Genomic DNA, 18,838 nt, shown 5'->3' with positions numbered 1-18,838 from the left:
TACAGAAATTGTTAGCTGCCGACTCTCTATGGAAGGCTTGGGGAGAGCTGCGAGCAGGGTTAGAGGCTGCGAGAGGAATGAGGATGACGAGAGCCAAAATACTAACCTTGACCGTAACAGCTTGGGTGCAGAAATAAACTGCGCCGGCAGAGGTTGCTGTGTAGAGAGCGTCTCCAGGTGGATTGTTTTGGTCTGACCCAAGATCCAAGACCAGCTGCCTTCGGAACCATGGTTGGTTCCCAAGACCCATCTCTGAGGAAATGGGCCTTTTGTTATCTCTGACACAGGCTTATCTCTCCCACTCCCTGCCTTGAACTCAACGTTGTTTTTCTGAGCTACTTTTAAATCTCCCGAAGGCCTTTTACATACTGCCCCTGACTTCATGAACCATCCCTCCCTCTCTCCAACCTCAGGTCTCACAATAGAAGCCACTAAAGGATAGCTTGTCCCCAGCCATCCGTAACACCTCACCCTCCACTACCACCACCCCTGACCACTCCTCCACTCATCCTTTGCTTGACACCCCTACCCCTTCCCCAGCCCATCATCTTCTCCACTGTCCCCTCCCAGTACCTGAACTTTAGTTAGGAGTTATTCCTGTGGACTCTCATAGCACTCTGAGCTTACCTCTATTATACCACTTGCCACAGTAACAATATAATTGCTGGTTTACTTCCATGGCCCCTCCCCTTTAAGCCTTGGGGCTCAGCTGGGTCTTCTTCACCCTTACATTCCCAGCACAAAGCACTGTGCTCAGAGCATGGCAGGTGCTTAATAGATATTTGTTGAATAAGAGTGCTTAAGCACAGGGTCTAATTCATTATGCTTTTATTTTTCACTACACGCTGGAACAGCAAAGTAAATACAGTTAAATACCAGTCTTTTTTTTTTACACGACAGTAGACACAAAGGGAGGGCATCCACAGATGAGTGATTCTGTGTTTTTGTTGTGTGTGTGTTGTTACGGTTGTTATGTAACTCCTGTACCAGACCATTTTACTGATTATTTCAAACAGTTAATGAACAACTTTATATTCTCTTCTACACCATAGAAAGATGTAAATATTACCAGTACATTTTACACAGCTATTTGAACTTTTATACTAAGACAAGACAGGGATGGCAAATGAGAAACTTCACTTATAAACACTGATTATGAACCTAATTCAAGAGTATATTAAGAGCAAAGAAATAGTATTAGAAATGGAACACAAATAGCAAGCACAATGTGTACTTCCCCACCAGCCCTGCCTGACTTCTGATTTGGGGCCCCACTGCCCATTTCCCCAGGGCCCTTTTAACTGATCCCATGCAACTGAAGTGATACATTTTCCCCAGACTTCACATGGGGCCAAAGAAGAACATGGCAGTTGCCTCAGATCTGGCTCTGGCCTCCTCATCTTCAACAGCCTCCCTGTATTGCTCTGGCCAGTCCTGTGGTCGCTTTCTGTAGAGCCTGGCCATGTATTCCAAGACTTTCATTTTAGTGGTTTCAAGGTGAGCTCGAGGACCCCATAGAAGCTCATATTCAACTGGATTAGTGTAAGACAGTGGCCTGCATTCCAAGTAGCGCTGTCTCATAAGCTTGCAGGTGATGGCATGCTTTCTCCCTACATCCACACCAAATCTCCGAAGCAAATTCCAGACACTGGCCTCTTTGACACGATTCCCCATTAGGAAGATCAAACCCAAGATTGGCATCACATATTCTTGAGTGGGTCTCCCCAGGCTTTCTAGCATCATTTGCTCTTCTTCTGATTCTGGTTGCTGGATGAGGAGGTAGATGTGCTCACTAGTATCAACCTCAATCAGAGAGAACCCATAGAACAGATCAAGGATTAGAGTAGCTCGACTAAGGATATTTGGGAACACGTCCTCAAATTCTTTGCCAGTGTGAGCCAATAGCTCATCCTGATGAATAGGCAGCAACTCCTCAGTGACATTAATGGTCAACTGAACCAAATCATTTGCCTTATCATTCATAGTGTCCTCTGACCAGAACTCCAAGCCAGCAGCCTGGCTTCTTTCTTTGGCCTTGTCAGCTTCCAGAGCCTTGTTATATTCTTCTGGCCAGCTCCAGGGTTCTTCGTCATGGGCCTCTGCCACAAACTTTAGGGCTTCCATCTTTGTGATTTCCCTGTGGGCTCTAGAGCCCCACAAGAACTCAAATTCGAGGGGATTAGTGCCATACACTGGCCAGTACTCTAAGAACCGCATGCGCACAAAGTCAGTAGTGAGAAGGTTCCTTGTGTTCTCAAAGAGGTTGTTGATCCTCTGGGGCTCATCAAACACATCAACCTTTAGCAACAGGTCCCATATGGACGCCTCTCTTGCCCGGTTGCCATTCAGGAGGATGTGGCCTAGGACCAGGGCCAGGAGACCTGCCCTTTGCATGTCCAAGGATTCTGCTACGCGATCATTGGTCTGTATACCACGTTTGCTGATTAGGTTGTAGGTGTCAGCCTGGGGATCCAGAACCCTCAGGTTCAACCCAAAGACCTGATCCAGGTGGGCTGAGGCTCGTCTGAGGATCTCAGGAAACTGATCTGAGTATTCTCTGAGGAACTCTAGCATCTCTGTCTGCTGAATAGACCCTTCGGTTTGGCTTTTCATTCGCATGAAATTCACCAAAGCAATCGACCTGTCTTCTAGAGGGTCATGGACCCTGAGCGCCCCCAAGCGTCGGGACTGCTCGTCTATAAGGACCTCGAGGTCGTTCGGGTCCTGCGTAGCCTGGGAAGCGCTGGCACCCTGAGTGTCGATTGGCGTCTGAGGACTTTGGGGGGAATCGGGAACTAGCATGGAGGTGAGGGGCCTGGAGGCGTTAGTAGCCCGCATCTCACCCTGGCCATCGCTGTAATCTGCAGTGGTCTCTGCGCTGCCGTGGCGTGCATTCTGGCTTACCAGAGACATGGTTCCAGGAGACAGGAGCAAAAACGAGGAAGTCAGCGATCTGTCGAATAGAAGATAGTAGATGCGTCAGCGACTCGGCACAAAGTCAAAGCCAGAGACCCGGGAGCTGGGCAGATGAGGAGTGAGACCTGGTGAGAGGAGCGATCTTTCTACACAAACACCAGCTGGTAATGACCCGCAAGCCTCAGAACGTTTAGCTTTGCCGCAGCCTACGCAGGCGCAATCAGGTTCTGTGACGTGGTGACCACGCCCCGCTCCCAGTCCCCTGCTCCTGCCCCCTACCTCTGCCAGGCAGGCGAGGCTGGTTAAAGTGGATGCTGCTGGGCTCAAACTTGTTAGAGAAGAGAATTCAAGAAAGGAGGTAACGAAGAGAGATAAAGCAAAAGGGGCAAGGGATGGGGGATGTTCGGTAACGCTCTGCTTGAAGTTTTCCTGTAAGGTATAAAGCACCATGCTAATAGATAGTAGGGGATTCAGAGAGGAGGAGAAGAAGGATGCTAATGATGAGAATTATTTTACGGATTCACCAATTCATCCATCCTTTCAACAGATACTTCTTGAGTACATGCCACATGCCAAGCTCAGTACACCAGAAGTACACACAGTGGTACACCAGAAGACAGGACATAATGATTATCCCTTTCTATGTGGCGCTTACAATATAGGATAGGTTCAAACAATGGTAATAATAATGGGAGCTAACCCTTGTGGAGCACTCACTCTGTACTAGGCACTGTTTCTGGTACTTTCACTTTCCCCAAATTAAATCACTTAATCCTAGCTATGAGGTAGCTACTCTCTGTTTTCCTTTTTTTTCAAGTATACTTTTTTGGTGAGAAAGATTGGCCCTGAGTTAACATCTGTTGCCAATTTTCCTCTTTTTTTTTACTCGCCAAAGCTCCAGTACATAGTTGTATATCCTAGTTGTAGGTCATTTTAGTTCTTCTATGTGGGATGCTGCCACAGCATGGCTTGATGAGTGGTGTATAATTCTGCACCCATGATCCAAACCAGCGAACCCGGACCGCTGAAGTGGAGCTTGTGAACTTAACCACTCGGCCACAAGGCTGACTCAGAGGTAGCTACTCTTAATGGCCCTCATTTTACAGATGAGGAAACTGAGCCAGAGAGGTGAATTTACCTGTCCCAAATCAGGCAGCAACAAATGGAAGAAACCAGTATTTGAACCAAGGTCTATCAGAGTCTCAAGCATAAGTACTTTCACACTCTGTGCTTCATAGTGTTTAGCCCTATTTATTAAAAATTATTCATATAAAGTAGATGAAAATAAGTGCTCTGATGGAGTGTCAATTAACATATGGTACAAACACAGAAGAAGGAGCAAGCAATGAATTACAGCTTAGTCTGAGTTGTCTTCGATTGGGAGGCACGTGCCTTTAAGTGATGAATAGGATGGGAAGCACTTATAAGGGCACTCCTGGCTGGGGGATCAGCGTCAGAGAATGTCCAGAGCTGTGAAAGTAGAAAATAAGTTTATATAACAGCTGGTCAACCAAGGTGGCTAGAGGCAAAGTGCACTAGGATGGGTGGGAGGTGAGGATGAAGGTGGTGAGACAGGAATGATTAGATTTCCTGTTTCTTCATTTAGCAATATGTCAGAACTGGTTGGGGCCCCACAAGTTGGGAACAGCAACACCAGAATAGGGCCTGGTTATTTAGGAGGTTGGCCATGTGTTTGGGGAGGCATAATCCAAACACTGACTAGGAAAGAGGAATCAGCTACTTTTTTTCCGGAGTGCTACTAAAATAATTGGTCTGAATCCTAGCCCTCAACTGTCAAGGCACACTGTAGAATATTGGAAAGGAGAAAAAACTTACATAAGGTTGCCATTTGTAGTCACAATTTAAATCCTTACTTAAATTATTTTTATTTATTTAAATTTTTTTGGTGAGGAAGATTGGCCCTGAGCTAACATCTGTACCAATTTTCCTCCATTTTGTATGTGGGATGCCATCACATCATCGCTTGACAAGCAGTGTGTAGGTCCGTGCCCGGGATCCAAACCTGTGAACCCCGGGCTACCAAAGCAGAGCCTGCAAATTTAACCACTATGCCACTGCGCCAGCCCCCTTCCTTAAATTCTTGATAGTAATGAATACCACTGCATTCTGTTATTTTGTGCCCTGGAATTCCTTCAGAAGGCAGTGCCATCATATATGGGGGCCAGACACTTAACTCTGACATTTTCTACATCCCAGGTGCTTCCTTACAGTAGCAGAGCAGGCAGTTCAGGACCATGGATTTGGCCAAACTGGGTCCATGAGATCAATGTTCATATAAATGAATGTGCATGTTCTACAAGGTAGAAATGTGCAGTTTGTGTGCTGATTCCATCTTAGGAGAATCTTGTGAAAAGCAGCACTGTCTTCCTGAGCTGCTACAGAGATGTAGTTGAGATCAGATCTAATGGGATCCCTCGCCCTGATCTTCTCCTTTCCCCAGAAGGGCTGCATGTTCCTTGTCTAGACAGGTGCTGCCCAGGGGTAGATTCAGAGAGGATTTTTAATTCTCCAGCCATAAAAGAAAACAGATAATTTTTTTCCTGAAATCAAGCTCACATTTATTCATGAGTTTAACCTGTTATATCCCTCCATCTAATACAAATAACATTGGATGGCAGCATCTTACCTCTGAGATGACATCCTGATCCCACTCCACAGCATTCAAGTGCTTCACAAACTGGTCCCTACCTGTCTCTGCATCTTTTTTTTTTTTTAAGATTTTATTTTTTTCCTCTTTCTCCCCAAAGCCCCCTGGTACATAGTTGTGTATTCTTCGTTGTTGGTTCTTCTAGTTGTGGCATGTGGGACGCTGCCTCAGCGTGGTCTGATGAGCAGTGCCATGTCCGCGCCCAGGATTCGAACTAACGAAACACTGGGCCGCCGGCTGCGGAGTGCGCGAACTTAACCACTCGGCCACGCGGCCAGCCCCCTGTCTCTGCATCTTTATCTTTATCCCCCAGAACATCCTTCCATGAAATCTGCTCCCTAGCCACGTTGAGCTATACTCTTGGTTTCAGCCATCTCTATTCTACTGGTCTACAAACACTTCTAGTTATTGCTAAATGAAAAATGAAGGAGCTTTGCCTGCGACTGTCACATATGGCATGTTTCCCACTCTGCTTAAGTGTGACTGTAAAAAGATGTAATGTAAAAAATGTGAATGTAAAAAAAGTTTCCATTCTGAACTTCTTTTGATACTTTCTGACTTCCTTTTTGCATTTTAAAAACATGTGAATATCTTTTCATACAATTGTTTATCTTCAGCATAATGTTAATGAAGTATTTTTACTTTATAATAAAGTGCTTTTACTGAGGTATATAACATATACAGTGTAAAGGGCACAAATCATGAATGTAGAGCTTGATAAATTATCACAGATTTAACACACCATACAACCACAATGCTGATCAAGAAATAGAACATTACTAGCATCTCAGAAGCTCCCATGACACTTTCCCTCATCTCTCCTCTCACATTTATCCCAAGAGGAAGCCCTGTTCTGACTTCTAGCATCATAGATTCATTTTGCTGGTTTCTGAGCTTTGTATAATATCAATGGAATTATACAGTATGTACTCATTTATAGCTTTCTTTTTCCAATAAAAACTCACATCTTATTTATCCATGTTGTGTATCACAATATTTGTTCATTTTCATTATTGTGGAGTTTACCATTGTATGAATGTACTACAATTTATTCTGTCAACTGTTGATCGACATTTACCTTGTTTCCAGTTTGTGGCTATCACAAATAATGCTGCTATGGACCTTCTTGTACCTGTCTTTGGTTCACAGGTACATTTATGTTGGAAATAAATCTATAAATGGAATTTCTGGATCATAAATGTGTGTTTTCAGTTTTCATAGATCTTTCCAGAGAATTTTTCAAAATTGTTACAGCAATTTACACTCTAGCCAGTACTGCATAAGAGTTCCTATTGCTCTATATTCTTGTCTACACTTGGTAGTATCAGTCTGTTTAATTGTAGGCATTCTAATGGATATGTTATGGTATACCATTTAGGTTTTTTTCCCTTACTCTTATTTAACTTTTTTTATACTACTTTCAAACAAGACTTGTCATTTGTTTTCTTGGCCAGTGGATAGTAAAGACAGAAAATTAAGAAGGATGGGAGATGCTAGAAGTCAGGTAGAAGACAGCAGCAAGACGTGATGATTGGTAGACACTCAAAGGGAAGGAGATAGAGACACTATTAAAAGATGAAATTAGAATTAAAATACTATAGGGGCCGGGGCGGTAGCACAGCGGTTAAGTTCACACGTTCCGCTTCGGTGGCCCGGGGTCGCTGGTTGGGATCCCGGGTGTGGACATGGCACTGCTTGGCAAGCCATGCTGTGGTAGGCGTCCCACATATGAAGTAAGGAAGATGGGAATGGATGTTAGCTCAGGGCCAGTTTTCCTTAGCAAAAAGAGGAGGATTGGCAGCAGATGTTAGCTCAGGGCTAATCTTCCACAAAAAAAAAAAAAACAAACAAACAAACAGAAAACCAGAAAAAGAAAGAATTAAAATACTATAGTGTTAGGGTATTCAGCACAAGGACAAAAACTCCTAGATTTCTTAATTGTCCTCAAATTTTTCACTACACCATATAATCATTAAAGACCTAGACTTAACTTCTGCTTAAGAAAACAGATAAATATATATTATAAAATTATTAATCCAGAAAATACATAACATTTTAAAAAAAGGTTTAGTACTTAAAGGAATAATTCAATTACTTAGAAAATTCACATATGTAAAATCTCATTCCTGGATAATGCTGTATGGATACAACATTGTGGTAACTATACCCAAATTTTTAGTAATATTTATATCTTTATATCTAAAATTGTAATGATCCTTCAGTTTACTTTTTAAACAATAATATTTTATTCAGAGTCAAATAACAAGACTTGATTATGATTAAGTTGGAAGATATAAGAACATGTAAAATTAAAAATTATTCATGTTCCGGGCCAGCCATAGCACAGTGGTTAAGTTCATGTGCTCTGCTTCAGCAGCCCAGGGTTCCTAGGTTCGGATCCTGGGTGCAGACCTAGCACCACTTGTCAAGTGACGCTGTGGTGGCATCCCACATAACATAGAGGAAAATTGGCACAGATCTTAGCTCAGCAACAATCTTCCTCAAGCAAAAAGAGGAAGATTGAGAATAGATGTCAGCTCAGGGCCACTCTTCCTCACACACACACACACACACACAAATTTTTCATGTTCCCACCAACCAGAGACATTTACTGTTAGCATTTTACTATATGTTCTTCTAAGTCTCTTTTCTCCCTACTTTTTAGTGAAATATAACATTTCTATAGAAAAATTTATAAATTAGAAGTATACAGATCAATGAATTCTCACAAATTAGGCATATTTGTGTAACCAGAAATCAGTTAACAAGCAGAATATTACCACCAACTGGAAGCCCCCCTTGCACTTTCTTCCACTCATTAGAACACTCTCTGCCTCAAGGGTAAACACTGTCCTAAGTTTTAACACCATAGATTCATTCTGCTTGTTTTTGAATTCTATGTAATTGAAATCATGCAGTATAATTATTTTTGTGTCTAGCTTCTCTCACACGGTATATTTGTGAGATTTATTCCTATTATTGCTTGTAGCTGTTAATCGTTCATTTTCTTTACAGTATATTATTCTATTTTGTGAACATATCAGAAAGTTTTTTTATCCATTGTACTGTTGATGGGCATTTGGGTAATTTCTTGTTTTTGGAATAACTAGTGCTGGTATGAATATTCTAGTACATGTCTTTTCATGAACTTTTACATGCATTTCCACTGGGTGCCTAGGAATGCCATTCATTGCTGGATCATAGGCTATGTATACATTCACCTTCTGACAAAGAGTTTCCTGAAGTTGTTATACCAATTTATACTCCCATGAGCAGGGAATGAGTGTTCTGGTTTCTCTACATCTTCATCAACATTTGGTATTTTCTTTCTTTTCCATTATAACTATTTTGGTGGATGGTGTAGTGGTATGATATTGTGGTTTTAATATACTTTTCACTTATGACAAATGAAATCAAGCTCATTTTCACATATTTATCAGCCATTTAGATAATTTATTAGCCATTTTGTTAATTACCTGTTCAAGTGTTCTGCCCATTTTTTTCTACTGGGCTATGAGTCTTTTCTTGGTTTTTTTTTGTAGAGTTTTTATATTTTATAGATACAAGTTTATTGTCAAATACATGTATTGCATTTTCTCTATACATGTTCTCTATATATGGGTTGCTTTTTCACTTTATCTTTTTTCAATGAACAGAGGTTCTTAGTTATCATGTAGTCCAATTTCTCAATTAATTTCCTTTCTGGTTAGTGCTTTTGGAGCCACATTTAAGAAATCTTTGAATACTCCAAGGTCACAATGACGTTATTCTATGCTGTCTTCCCAAAAGATTTATAGTTTACCTTTCATTTTGAGATCTCAAAATCATCTGGAATTTATTTTTGAATATGGTGTGAGGTAAGAGATCAAGATTCATTTCTTGAGCACTGCTGGGAAGATGGCAGTGTAAGAAGACTCTGAACTCATCTCATCCCATGGACACAACAAATTTACAACTACTTTTGGAACATTTACACCTGAGAGAGAACTGAAAATCGGATAAAAAGAACCTGCACAACAAGGGATAGTGTTGACTGAGATGGAAGAGGCAGAAACTCCGTTCTGGAGAGAAAAGCCACATTTTAGACATGGCACCTCAGCCAGGAGCAGTCTTAAGGTACAAAACTTTTCCTGGAGGAGTAGGGGATCTGAGTGGGAGAGATTTGCCACAATAAGCAGCTTTTGAACTTAGCATAACCAAGACAAGTGTCATAATATCTGGCTTTGCTGGTTATTAACAACAGAGAACATCCCCAGGAAAGTTATCAGACATTAGGGGAAAGAAAAGCCTCCTCTTAAAGAGCCCATACACAAATTCACCTGTTTTGGAAAGAAAACTAAAATCACCAGAAAGAAATGTGCACAGTCCTTTGGTGAGAAAAGACTCACTTGATAGGCTCTGGGCACATCTCAGCAAGTGGTGAGACCTCCCCAGGCTGGGACCACCTCCACAGGGACTGACACATTGGTGGCAGCCATTGTTGTGACTTAGTACAGGTGCTGGCAGATGCCATTGGATTTCTTCCCCTGGCCTTTTAGCAAAGGGATCTCCCCCACCCACTACAACACAAATTTAATCCAGCTCAGCATGGGCAGGAAGATGACCCTAGGGACTGGCCCCACTCAACAGCAAGTCCTTGGGCAACTTACAGGCCTGCATAGGACGGGTGTATGGGACCTCTGCAGTAGGGTGGGTGGGTCTGCCTCTGGGGAGCAGGGTGTGTGCAAGGGGTGGGCCTGTGTTGGAGGGATGTTGAGGGGATCTGCAGTGGGGTGAATGGGTGCACTTCAAGGGGTCAGCGCATGCACATGGGGCAGGACTGTGTTGATGGGGTGTCTGGCTGTGCAAGCAGTGGGCCTTGTTAGCCGTATCAGACTTGTGCTTCTCAAACAGCCACATAGGGGGTTGGCCCTACCTTCCAATGACTGAAACAATTTTGTGCTGCCATGCCTTGGGCTGGCCGCACTCAGCTGCACTCCTAAGAGGGCTGACAACAGCCCTGAAGCCCAGAGACCTACAGCAATTGTAAGCCTCTGAGCCTAGCAATCAGCCACATTGGGGGCCTGCTCACTTAACAGAAAAACTGCAGCAAGAATGTGCTATTAGAGCTTGTAGCCACTGTGCTAGGACTCCCCATGCCTGATAAAGTCACTGAAGGGACCATAGCAGCTACACGCAGTTGAACATTACAACCAGCCAGCCAGGGGAACACCCTAGCCTCCCTGGGCACAGGCAGCAAATGTACCCCTGACATAACAGAAGGATACACGTAGCCCACACAGGGGACACTCCTGGAACATCTCTTACATAAGGCCACTTCTCTAAGATCAAGAGACATAACTGACCTACATAATACATAGACATAAGCACAGAGGAAGAGGCAAAATGAGGAGACAAAGGAATATGTTCCAAACAAGGGAACAGGATAAATCCTCAGGAAAAGAACTAAAGGAAACAGAGATAAACAATCTACCTGATAAAGAGCACAAACTAATAGTCATAAAGATGCTCACTGATCTTTGGAGAAGAATGGATGAATTTGGTGAGAACTTCAACAAAGAATTGGAAAATATAAAAAAGAAACAATTGGAAATGAAGAATACAATAATGGGAATAAAAAATTCACAAGAGGGACTCAATAGCAGAGTAGATGATAAAGAAGAACAGATCAGCAAGCTGGACAAAAGACTAGAGGAAATCACCCAAGCTGAACCGATAAAAGAAAAAAAGAATTAAGAAGAATGAGGACAGTCTAAGGGTCCTCTGGGACAACATCAAGTTCACTAACATCCATATTTTAGGTGTCCCAGAAGGAGAAGAGAGAGACAAAGGGTCAGAGAATCTATTTGAAGAAATAATAGCTGAAAACTTTCCTAACCTAAGGAAGAAAACTGACATCCAGGTATAGGGAGCACAGAGAGCACCAAACAAGGTAAACCCAAAGGGTTCCACACCAAGACACATCACAATTAAAATGGCAAGAGTTAAAGAGAGAATCTTAAAAGCTGCAAGAGAAAGGCAACAAGTTACACACAAAGGAAAGCCTGTGAGGCTGTCACCTGACTTCTCAGCAGAAACCTTTCAGTCTAGAAAGGAGTGGCATGATATATTTAAAGTGATGATGATTTTATATATAGAAAACCCTAAAGAATTCACCGAAAAACTTTTAGAAATAATAAAGGAACATGGTAAAGTTGTAGAATACAAAATCAACTTATGAAAATCAGTTGCAGTTCTGTACACTAACAACGAAGTAGCAGAAAGAAAAATTAAGAATACAATCCCATTTACAACAGCAACAAAAATAATAAAATACCAAAGAATAAATTTAACCAATGAGGTGAAAGACTTATACACTGAAAACTATAAAACATTGTTGAAAGGAATTGAAGAAGACACAAAATGAAAAGACATTCTGTGCTCTTGGATTTGAAGAATTAACATAGTTAAAATGTCCGTACTTCCTAAAGCAATCTACAGATTCAATGCAATCCCTATCAAATTTCCAATGCCATTTTTCACAGAAACAGAACAAAAATTCTAACATTTATATAGAACAACAAAAGACCCTGAATAGCCAAAAGAATCCTAAGAAAAAAGAACAAAGCTGAAGGTATCACACTTCCTGATTTCAAAATACACTACAAAGCTATAGTAATCAAAACAGCGTTGTACTGGCACAAAAACAAACACACAGATCAATGGAGCAGAACTGAGAGCCTGGAAATAAACCCACACATCTATGGACAGCTAATTTTTGACAAGGGAATCAAGAACATACGATGGAGAAAGGAAAGTCTCTTCAGTGAGTGGTGTTGGGAAAACTGGACAGCCACGTGCAAAAGAATGAAATTAGGCCATTATCTTTCACCATACACAAAACTTAAATTCAAATGGATTAAAGACTTAAATGTAAGACCTGAAACCATAAAATTCTTGAAGAAATCATAGGCAGTACGCTCTTCAACATCGGTCTTAGCAGCGTATTTTCAGGTACCATGTCTGACCAAGCAAGGGAAACAATAGAAAAAATAAACAAATGGGATTACGTCAAACTAAAAAGCTTCTCCACAGCAAAGGAAACCATCAATGAAAGGAAAAGACAACCTAATAAGTGGGAGAAGATATTTGCAAATCATGTATCTGACAAGGGGCTAATATCCAAAATATATAAAGAACTCATACATCTCAACAACAACAAAAACTAACAACCCAATTTAAAAATGGGCAGAAGATCTGAACAGACATTTTTCCAAAGAAGATAGACAGATGGCCAACAGGCACATGAAAAGATGTTCAACATCACTAATTATTAGGGAAATGCAAATCAAAACTACAATGAGATATCACCTCATGCCCACCAGAATGTCTATAATTAACCAGATAAGAAATAAGTGTTTGAGAGGATGAAGAGAAAAGAGGACACTCACACACTGCTGGTGGGAGTGCAAACTGGCGCAGCCACTATGGAAAACATTATGGGGATTCCTCAAAAAATTAGGAGTAGAACTACCATATTATCTAGCTATACCACTGCTGGGTGTTTATCCAAAGAAAGTGAAAATGTGAATGTGTAAAAATATATGCACTCCTATGTTCATTGTGACATTATTCACAATAGCCAAGGCTTAGAAGCAACCTAGGTGTCCATCAAGGGATGAATGAAATAAAGATGTGGTATATATACACAATGCAATACTACTCAGCCATAAAAAAGATGAAATCTTGCCGTTTGTGACAACGTGGATGGACCTTGAGGATATTATGTTAAGCGAAATAAGTCTGAATGAGAAAGTCAAATATAGTATGATTTTACTCATAAATAGAAGGTGAAAACAACAACAAACAAATACATAAAGACAGAGATTGGATTGGTGGTTACCAGATGGGAAGGGGGCAGGTAAGAGGGCGAAAGGGGTGATTAGTCCCATGTGTATGGTGATGTATGGTAATTAGTCCTTGGGTGGTGAACATGATGTAATCTACACAGAAATTGAAATATAATGATGTACACCTGAAATTTATATAATGTTATAAACCAATGTTACATCAATAAAAGTAAATAAATAAATAAAAATTCATTTCTTTTTTTTTACCAAATAGTAAATAGTAAAATACCACACCAATCATCAATTGACCAAGTATCGTTATTGAAAAATAAATTGTCCTTTCATCATGGCACTGCAGTGTCACATTTACCATTAATCAGGTGATCAAATATGTGTGGATTGGTTTCTGGATACTCAATTATGTTCCATTGGTCAAGCTGTTTATCTTTGCAACAATACCATACTCTCTTAATTGTTTTAATTGTATAATATGTATCAATATCTGGTAATGTTAGCCTTCCAGCTTTGTTCTTTTTCAAGATCACCTTGACTATTCATGCCCCACTGCATCTCTATATAAATTCTAGAATGACATTCTCAATGTTCACACAAAAGCCTTGGAAATTTGATTGTGATTTCTGAGTTGGGAAGAATCAATATCTTTAAAATATTGAATCTTTCAATCCAATAATATAATGTATCCCTCCATTTATTTTGGTTTTTTCTCTAATCTCTCTCAGTAATGCTTTTGAGTGTCAATTTCCTCTAGCCATAAGAACATTCTTGTAGTTGAAAAAGTTGGGTTTATTTCTCATTAAAGGGATAACACACATCATGGGGAACTGTCTCAGTAAGAGGATGTGAGAAGACCTTATTGTAGGATGTGGGCTTAATTTGTACAATTTGGAGGAAGATCTAAAGGAGGTGGGGGTGCACTCTAGACTGGATGCTATCAGAAAGTGGGGGCAGTTCTATGTTTGAATATCCTAATAAATCTTATCTGGAAGGATGACAGACTAGAATGAGGCTGAGGATATGATTGGTAAAAGAGTAGCAGTCACTCATATTAGCCAGGGTAGGGGGATGTCTGGTAATTTGCGTGGCTTAGATAATCTTCATGGTTTTTTTCTGTGTTCAGATCTGATTACGGAGTGGTCTCATGTTTGTCTTTGTCGATCATGGTCACAGAATGGTCTTATTTGATGATGATTTGTGAAATTATACGTGTTCAACAGGAGAGCACTAAGGTCTGTTTGATAGTGTAACAGGCCAGTTCTTGTATGTCAGGGGCTGCTTTTCTCTTTTCAGTGCTCCCTTTTGGCCAAGGGCAGACAAAGTCAGGCCACAGGAAATTAATCCATGATATCCAGGTTTTCATCATTGTTGAGATTTTGTTGACCAGAGGTTATTTAAAGGATATAGTTTGTAGGTGGACTCAGATTAGTCTCTCCTGCTTCATTTGTTTCAGAATGAGTTGAATTCTCTAACATAAGGGCTGAGCAGTAGCATTTAAGTCTCTGGATAGGATCTGTTGGCCAACTGTTACACAAGAAATTTTGAGAAACAAATTGATTATTAGTCCTTAAACAATTCTTCAAGTCAAGGACCTGTGTTATAAAAGCCAGACAATGAATCCAGCTGGGTCTATTTTAGAAGTTCAGGTAATCATCGGCTTATTTATTTGTCTTAAAGTATGTCAGTACAGCAAGAAGTGTTTAATTAATCTCTCTATCTCTATCAATTCTATCCCTATCTCTATCTCTGTCTCTCTACCAACAGGGTCAGGTGAAAGATGTCATAATCAGCCATCAGTTAAATTCGTAGTAGCTATGGTATGGAAAAAACATTCAAGAGAGTTTTGTTTTCCCTTAAGTGACACAAGGAGACCATTTGAGGTCAAAGATAATGGGATGACGATAAGGGAGAATAAGATTAGTAGTAAAGCAACGATTCAGGAAAGTGATAAAAAAATCAACCTTGCTGCATTGTCTTGGGTGGAAGCTGTCCGCTTATGTAGTCATAGACTTCTGGAGGATTCCTAAGAATTCTCAGTTTAAGATCTTTTGATGGAATGGATATTCCAGTAGTCAGGAGGAAGTAATATATGTCTTTTAAGTTAAGAAACATGAATCAAAGTATCAACATCTTAGAGTTTTACTGTTATGCCAGTTGTTAGTGGTACCTAATAAAGTCTTTTCCAACTAGGTTCAAACTCAGTTTTTCTCTGATGCCTATTTCAAAAAACCAAATCTCCAGATTGTAGATTACACAGAGGTTGTTTGGGTATTTTGTAAATGCATCTTGTACCTGTTGATGATAAAGTTGAAAGTATTGTATGTGTATTTAATCACATAAGCCTGTAATAGGGTAGAATCTCCAGTTTTAAGCGAAATTCCCAAATGCATGAGAACCTGCTATTAACTCAGTAGGAGATAACCCGTGGGTCCTAGAGAGATTTGATCTTATTGTCATAAGGCTAATAGCAATATTCTGGGCCTTGGAAGTTTGAGGGTTTCTAAGAGCTTTGCTGATTTTAGTTTTAAAATTCCAATGGGCCTCTCTACTTTTCCTGCGGACTGTGGATGATAAAGATAGTGAAGTTTCTTGGTAAAAGGTAGAACTTTACTGAGTTCCTTTAATAATAAGGCAAGTAAAATGAGTGCTTCTGTCACTAGAGAAATCGGAATTCCCCAGGTTGGGAAAATGAAAGCAAATGCTTTTTTCTTGCCACAGTTATGGCTGTAGCTCTCCATTAAGGAAAAGCTTCAATCTAACTTGACAAAAAACAAACAATAACAAGAATATATCCATAACTCATTGCAAGAGGTATTTGTGTAAAGTCCATTTGGCAGTATTCAGAAAGCCACAAAAGTTTTGGAAACTGTCCTTTTCTCACACTTTTGCTAGGATTTCATTGTTGGCAGCTAGAACATGTTTGGGAAACATCGTTAGCAATACCTCTAAAATTAACCCACCAATGCTAGTTAGTTTAATATCATGGCCAATTTATCGCAGCTATTGTGGGTACCATCATGAAGAATTTTTACTAAACTCCATTTTAAATGATATAGTGCTACTAGTCAGCTATCCTAAAAGCACACAATATTATCTAATTTTTTTGAATCAAGAGCTTATCTCTAACAGTTAATATAAGATTATTTGAGTTCCTCCAAGGCTTCACTTTTCTATGTGATTATGGGAGCAATTAATCTATCTTGTTTAATATATATATATATATATATATAAAGTATGTATTTTAAGACTATAGTTAAAATCTTTAAATTACTACCTATTACTATATTTTTATGTCTGTGCGTGCCTATGTTCATAAATATAAAAGCATATTAATTATATATTATTATATATATTAATATATATATTTTATATATATATATATTTTTAAGCATAGTGGTCACCTAAAGAATTACTATGAGATTCTGGGTCTTTACACTTTGAATGACCTTTCATTTTTGCTACAGCTATTTCCTTAGGTAACAGCAAAGCATTTAAAAGTTTTTAATTTGCCATCAATTTTTTAATAGAAGTTCCTATAGAGGTAACCTCTTTGTTTCCGAAGCATTTCAAAGTCATAGACTAACCTAAAAGCACATACTTAATCAATATGATATTTATTTGTTTATCTTTTGTCAATTGGTAAGTCCAGGTGGGTGCTATTAATTTAGCCATATGAATAATTTAATTTCTGTGAGAAGCTTATATTTGATGGGGTTAATTTAAGTCTATGATAGTGTATCTTTTGTGAAAATTTTTAATTGTACTTTTTATTTGTGAACCATTAACAAATACAATTAAATCAGAATTGTTCAAGGGAGTCTTTAGAATATCTGTGTTGGGTATGGATAGTCTCCTAACAGAGGTAAGAAATCATGGAGTATTTTTATTTTCAGTTAAAGGAATGTAAGTAGCTGGGTTTGAAATGTTGTAGCAATGGACAGTGATGTGTGAAAGAGAAAGCAATCATAAGAAGTTAGGTGCCTAGCTGAAAATGGGTCAGTGTTTTCTTTATTTTTTTATTTTTCTGAAAGAATTTATGTGGCAGGGGAAAGCATTAAGTTTAGCAGAGACTCAAGACCTAATTTAATTGAAGCTTTTTAATATTTTGCTATTGCTTTTATAGTTCTTATATAAGGTGAATATGTCTACTGTATCTAATGAAAGGCTGAAATAAGCTATAGGCCTATAATGATTTCTGTGTATTGAATAAGTACCTTTAGTGCCTAGACAGACCCATTATGAAAAAAAAGAAAAAATTTGTAAATCTAAAATCAGGGTAACATTTTCTGCATAGAAATTTACTGTATCGGTCTTTATGCTTAAATATCAGTATGTTTCTTTGGCTTGAAAAAATATTCAGTCATTGAAACATATTTATATTGGCATATTTTAATTATAAATAACTAATCAAGGAAGTTGAATTCTCTTTTATTTTATATTAAGTTGTGTAAATAAAAGCTATCATGACTGTTTAAACAATTAAAATTTGGAGATTTTTGGACAAATCTGGTTATTTTCATTGTTCTTTCCTTTACGAGGTGAAGGAACAAATGTTTGTGTTATCTAAGTCCATTTTAGGAAATTCAATGATAGTTAAAGCATAATAGATATCTTAGTAATTTTATTATTCTGAATTTGGAGCTGAATTTGGGAAAGCAAAAATCAAGAAAAATTTGGGGGTAAGTCAAAAAGTTCTAAGAGTTAAGGGAATAATTTGGTGACAAAAATTCTACTAGTCTGGGCATAAAATAACAAACTAATGTAGTCATTTTACGTGAAAAGACCTGAATTCTAATGTTATTGCTTTGGTATATTATTCATATAACAGTTTAGAATAAAGGATTAATTAATATGCTTTTATATTTATGAACATAGGCACACACAGATATAGGTAATAGGTAGTAATAGGTAGCAATTTAAAGATTTAACTATAGTCTTAAAATATAATTAACAGAGTGGGCCAAATAAAAGTACATGTATCTTATTAAATTTACCTTTTGAATTAACTGCAATAACCTTCTTAATAAACAAACAAAATCATAGCCATTGTTTTGTATACTTTTTTGTATTATCTGAAAGTATTGTACCTGGTATGATTAACTGTTTATATTAATTATTAACTTTAATCAAAATAACCAACTTTTCCTTTATCCAGATACAAGAGAAAAATAAGGGGCAGAAAACCCAAAATTGTTTATTTTTTCAATGAGCATTTTTCATGTTATTTTAACAACTGTGAGGAAGTAAAAATATATATATACGTATAATCATCCAAAAGCATTTGGAAATTTTGTTCATCTATTGATTTTAGGAAATAAGAGTATATTAAAACCGTTTATTAGCCAATATTTTATATTTTTATTTTTAAAGAACTGTGCAAGAATGCAAAGTTTATTTGTAATTTAACTTA

At 38.8% G+C, this 18,838-nt stretch overlaps 1 protein-coding gene across 2 annotated transcripts in view; it reads right to left on the bottom strand.

Annotated features, from left to right (window-relative positions):
* Positions 1-811: 811 nt before the first annotated feature.
* Positions 812-18,838, bottom strand: part of MAGEE2 (MAGE family member E2) — a 52,045-nt gene continuing 34,018 nt past the window's right edge. Inside the window, exons 1-2 of one of the 2 annotated variants that reach the window (XM_014835314.3) lie at positions 3,042-3,139; positions 812-2,953 (exon numbers count right to left, since the gene is read on the bottom strand). In XM_014835314.3, the coding sequence (XP_014690800.1) occupies positions 1,342-2,913 (1,572 nt within the window). In that variant the 5' untranslated portion in view covers positions 2,914-2,953; positions 3,042-3,139 and the 3' untranslated portion in view covers positions 812-1,341. Of the gene's footprint in view, positions 2,954-3,041; positions 3,140-18,838 lie in introns of those variants that run through there. The other variant, XM_070502626.1, reaches the window with a different exon arrangement.

Source organism: Equus asinus, chromosome X (assembly GCF_041296235.1).
Source record: "Equus asinus isolate D_3611 breed Donkey chromosome X, EquAss-T2T_v2, whole genome shotgun sequence".
NCBI lineage: Eukaryota > Metazoa > Chordata > Mammalia > Perissodactyla > Equidae > Equus > Equus asinus.
The sequence above is the reverse complement of the archived record's forward strand: the minus strand, read 5'-3'. Positions and strand labels throughout refer to the sequence as shown.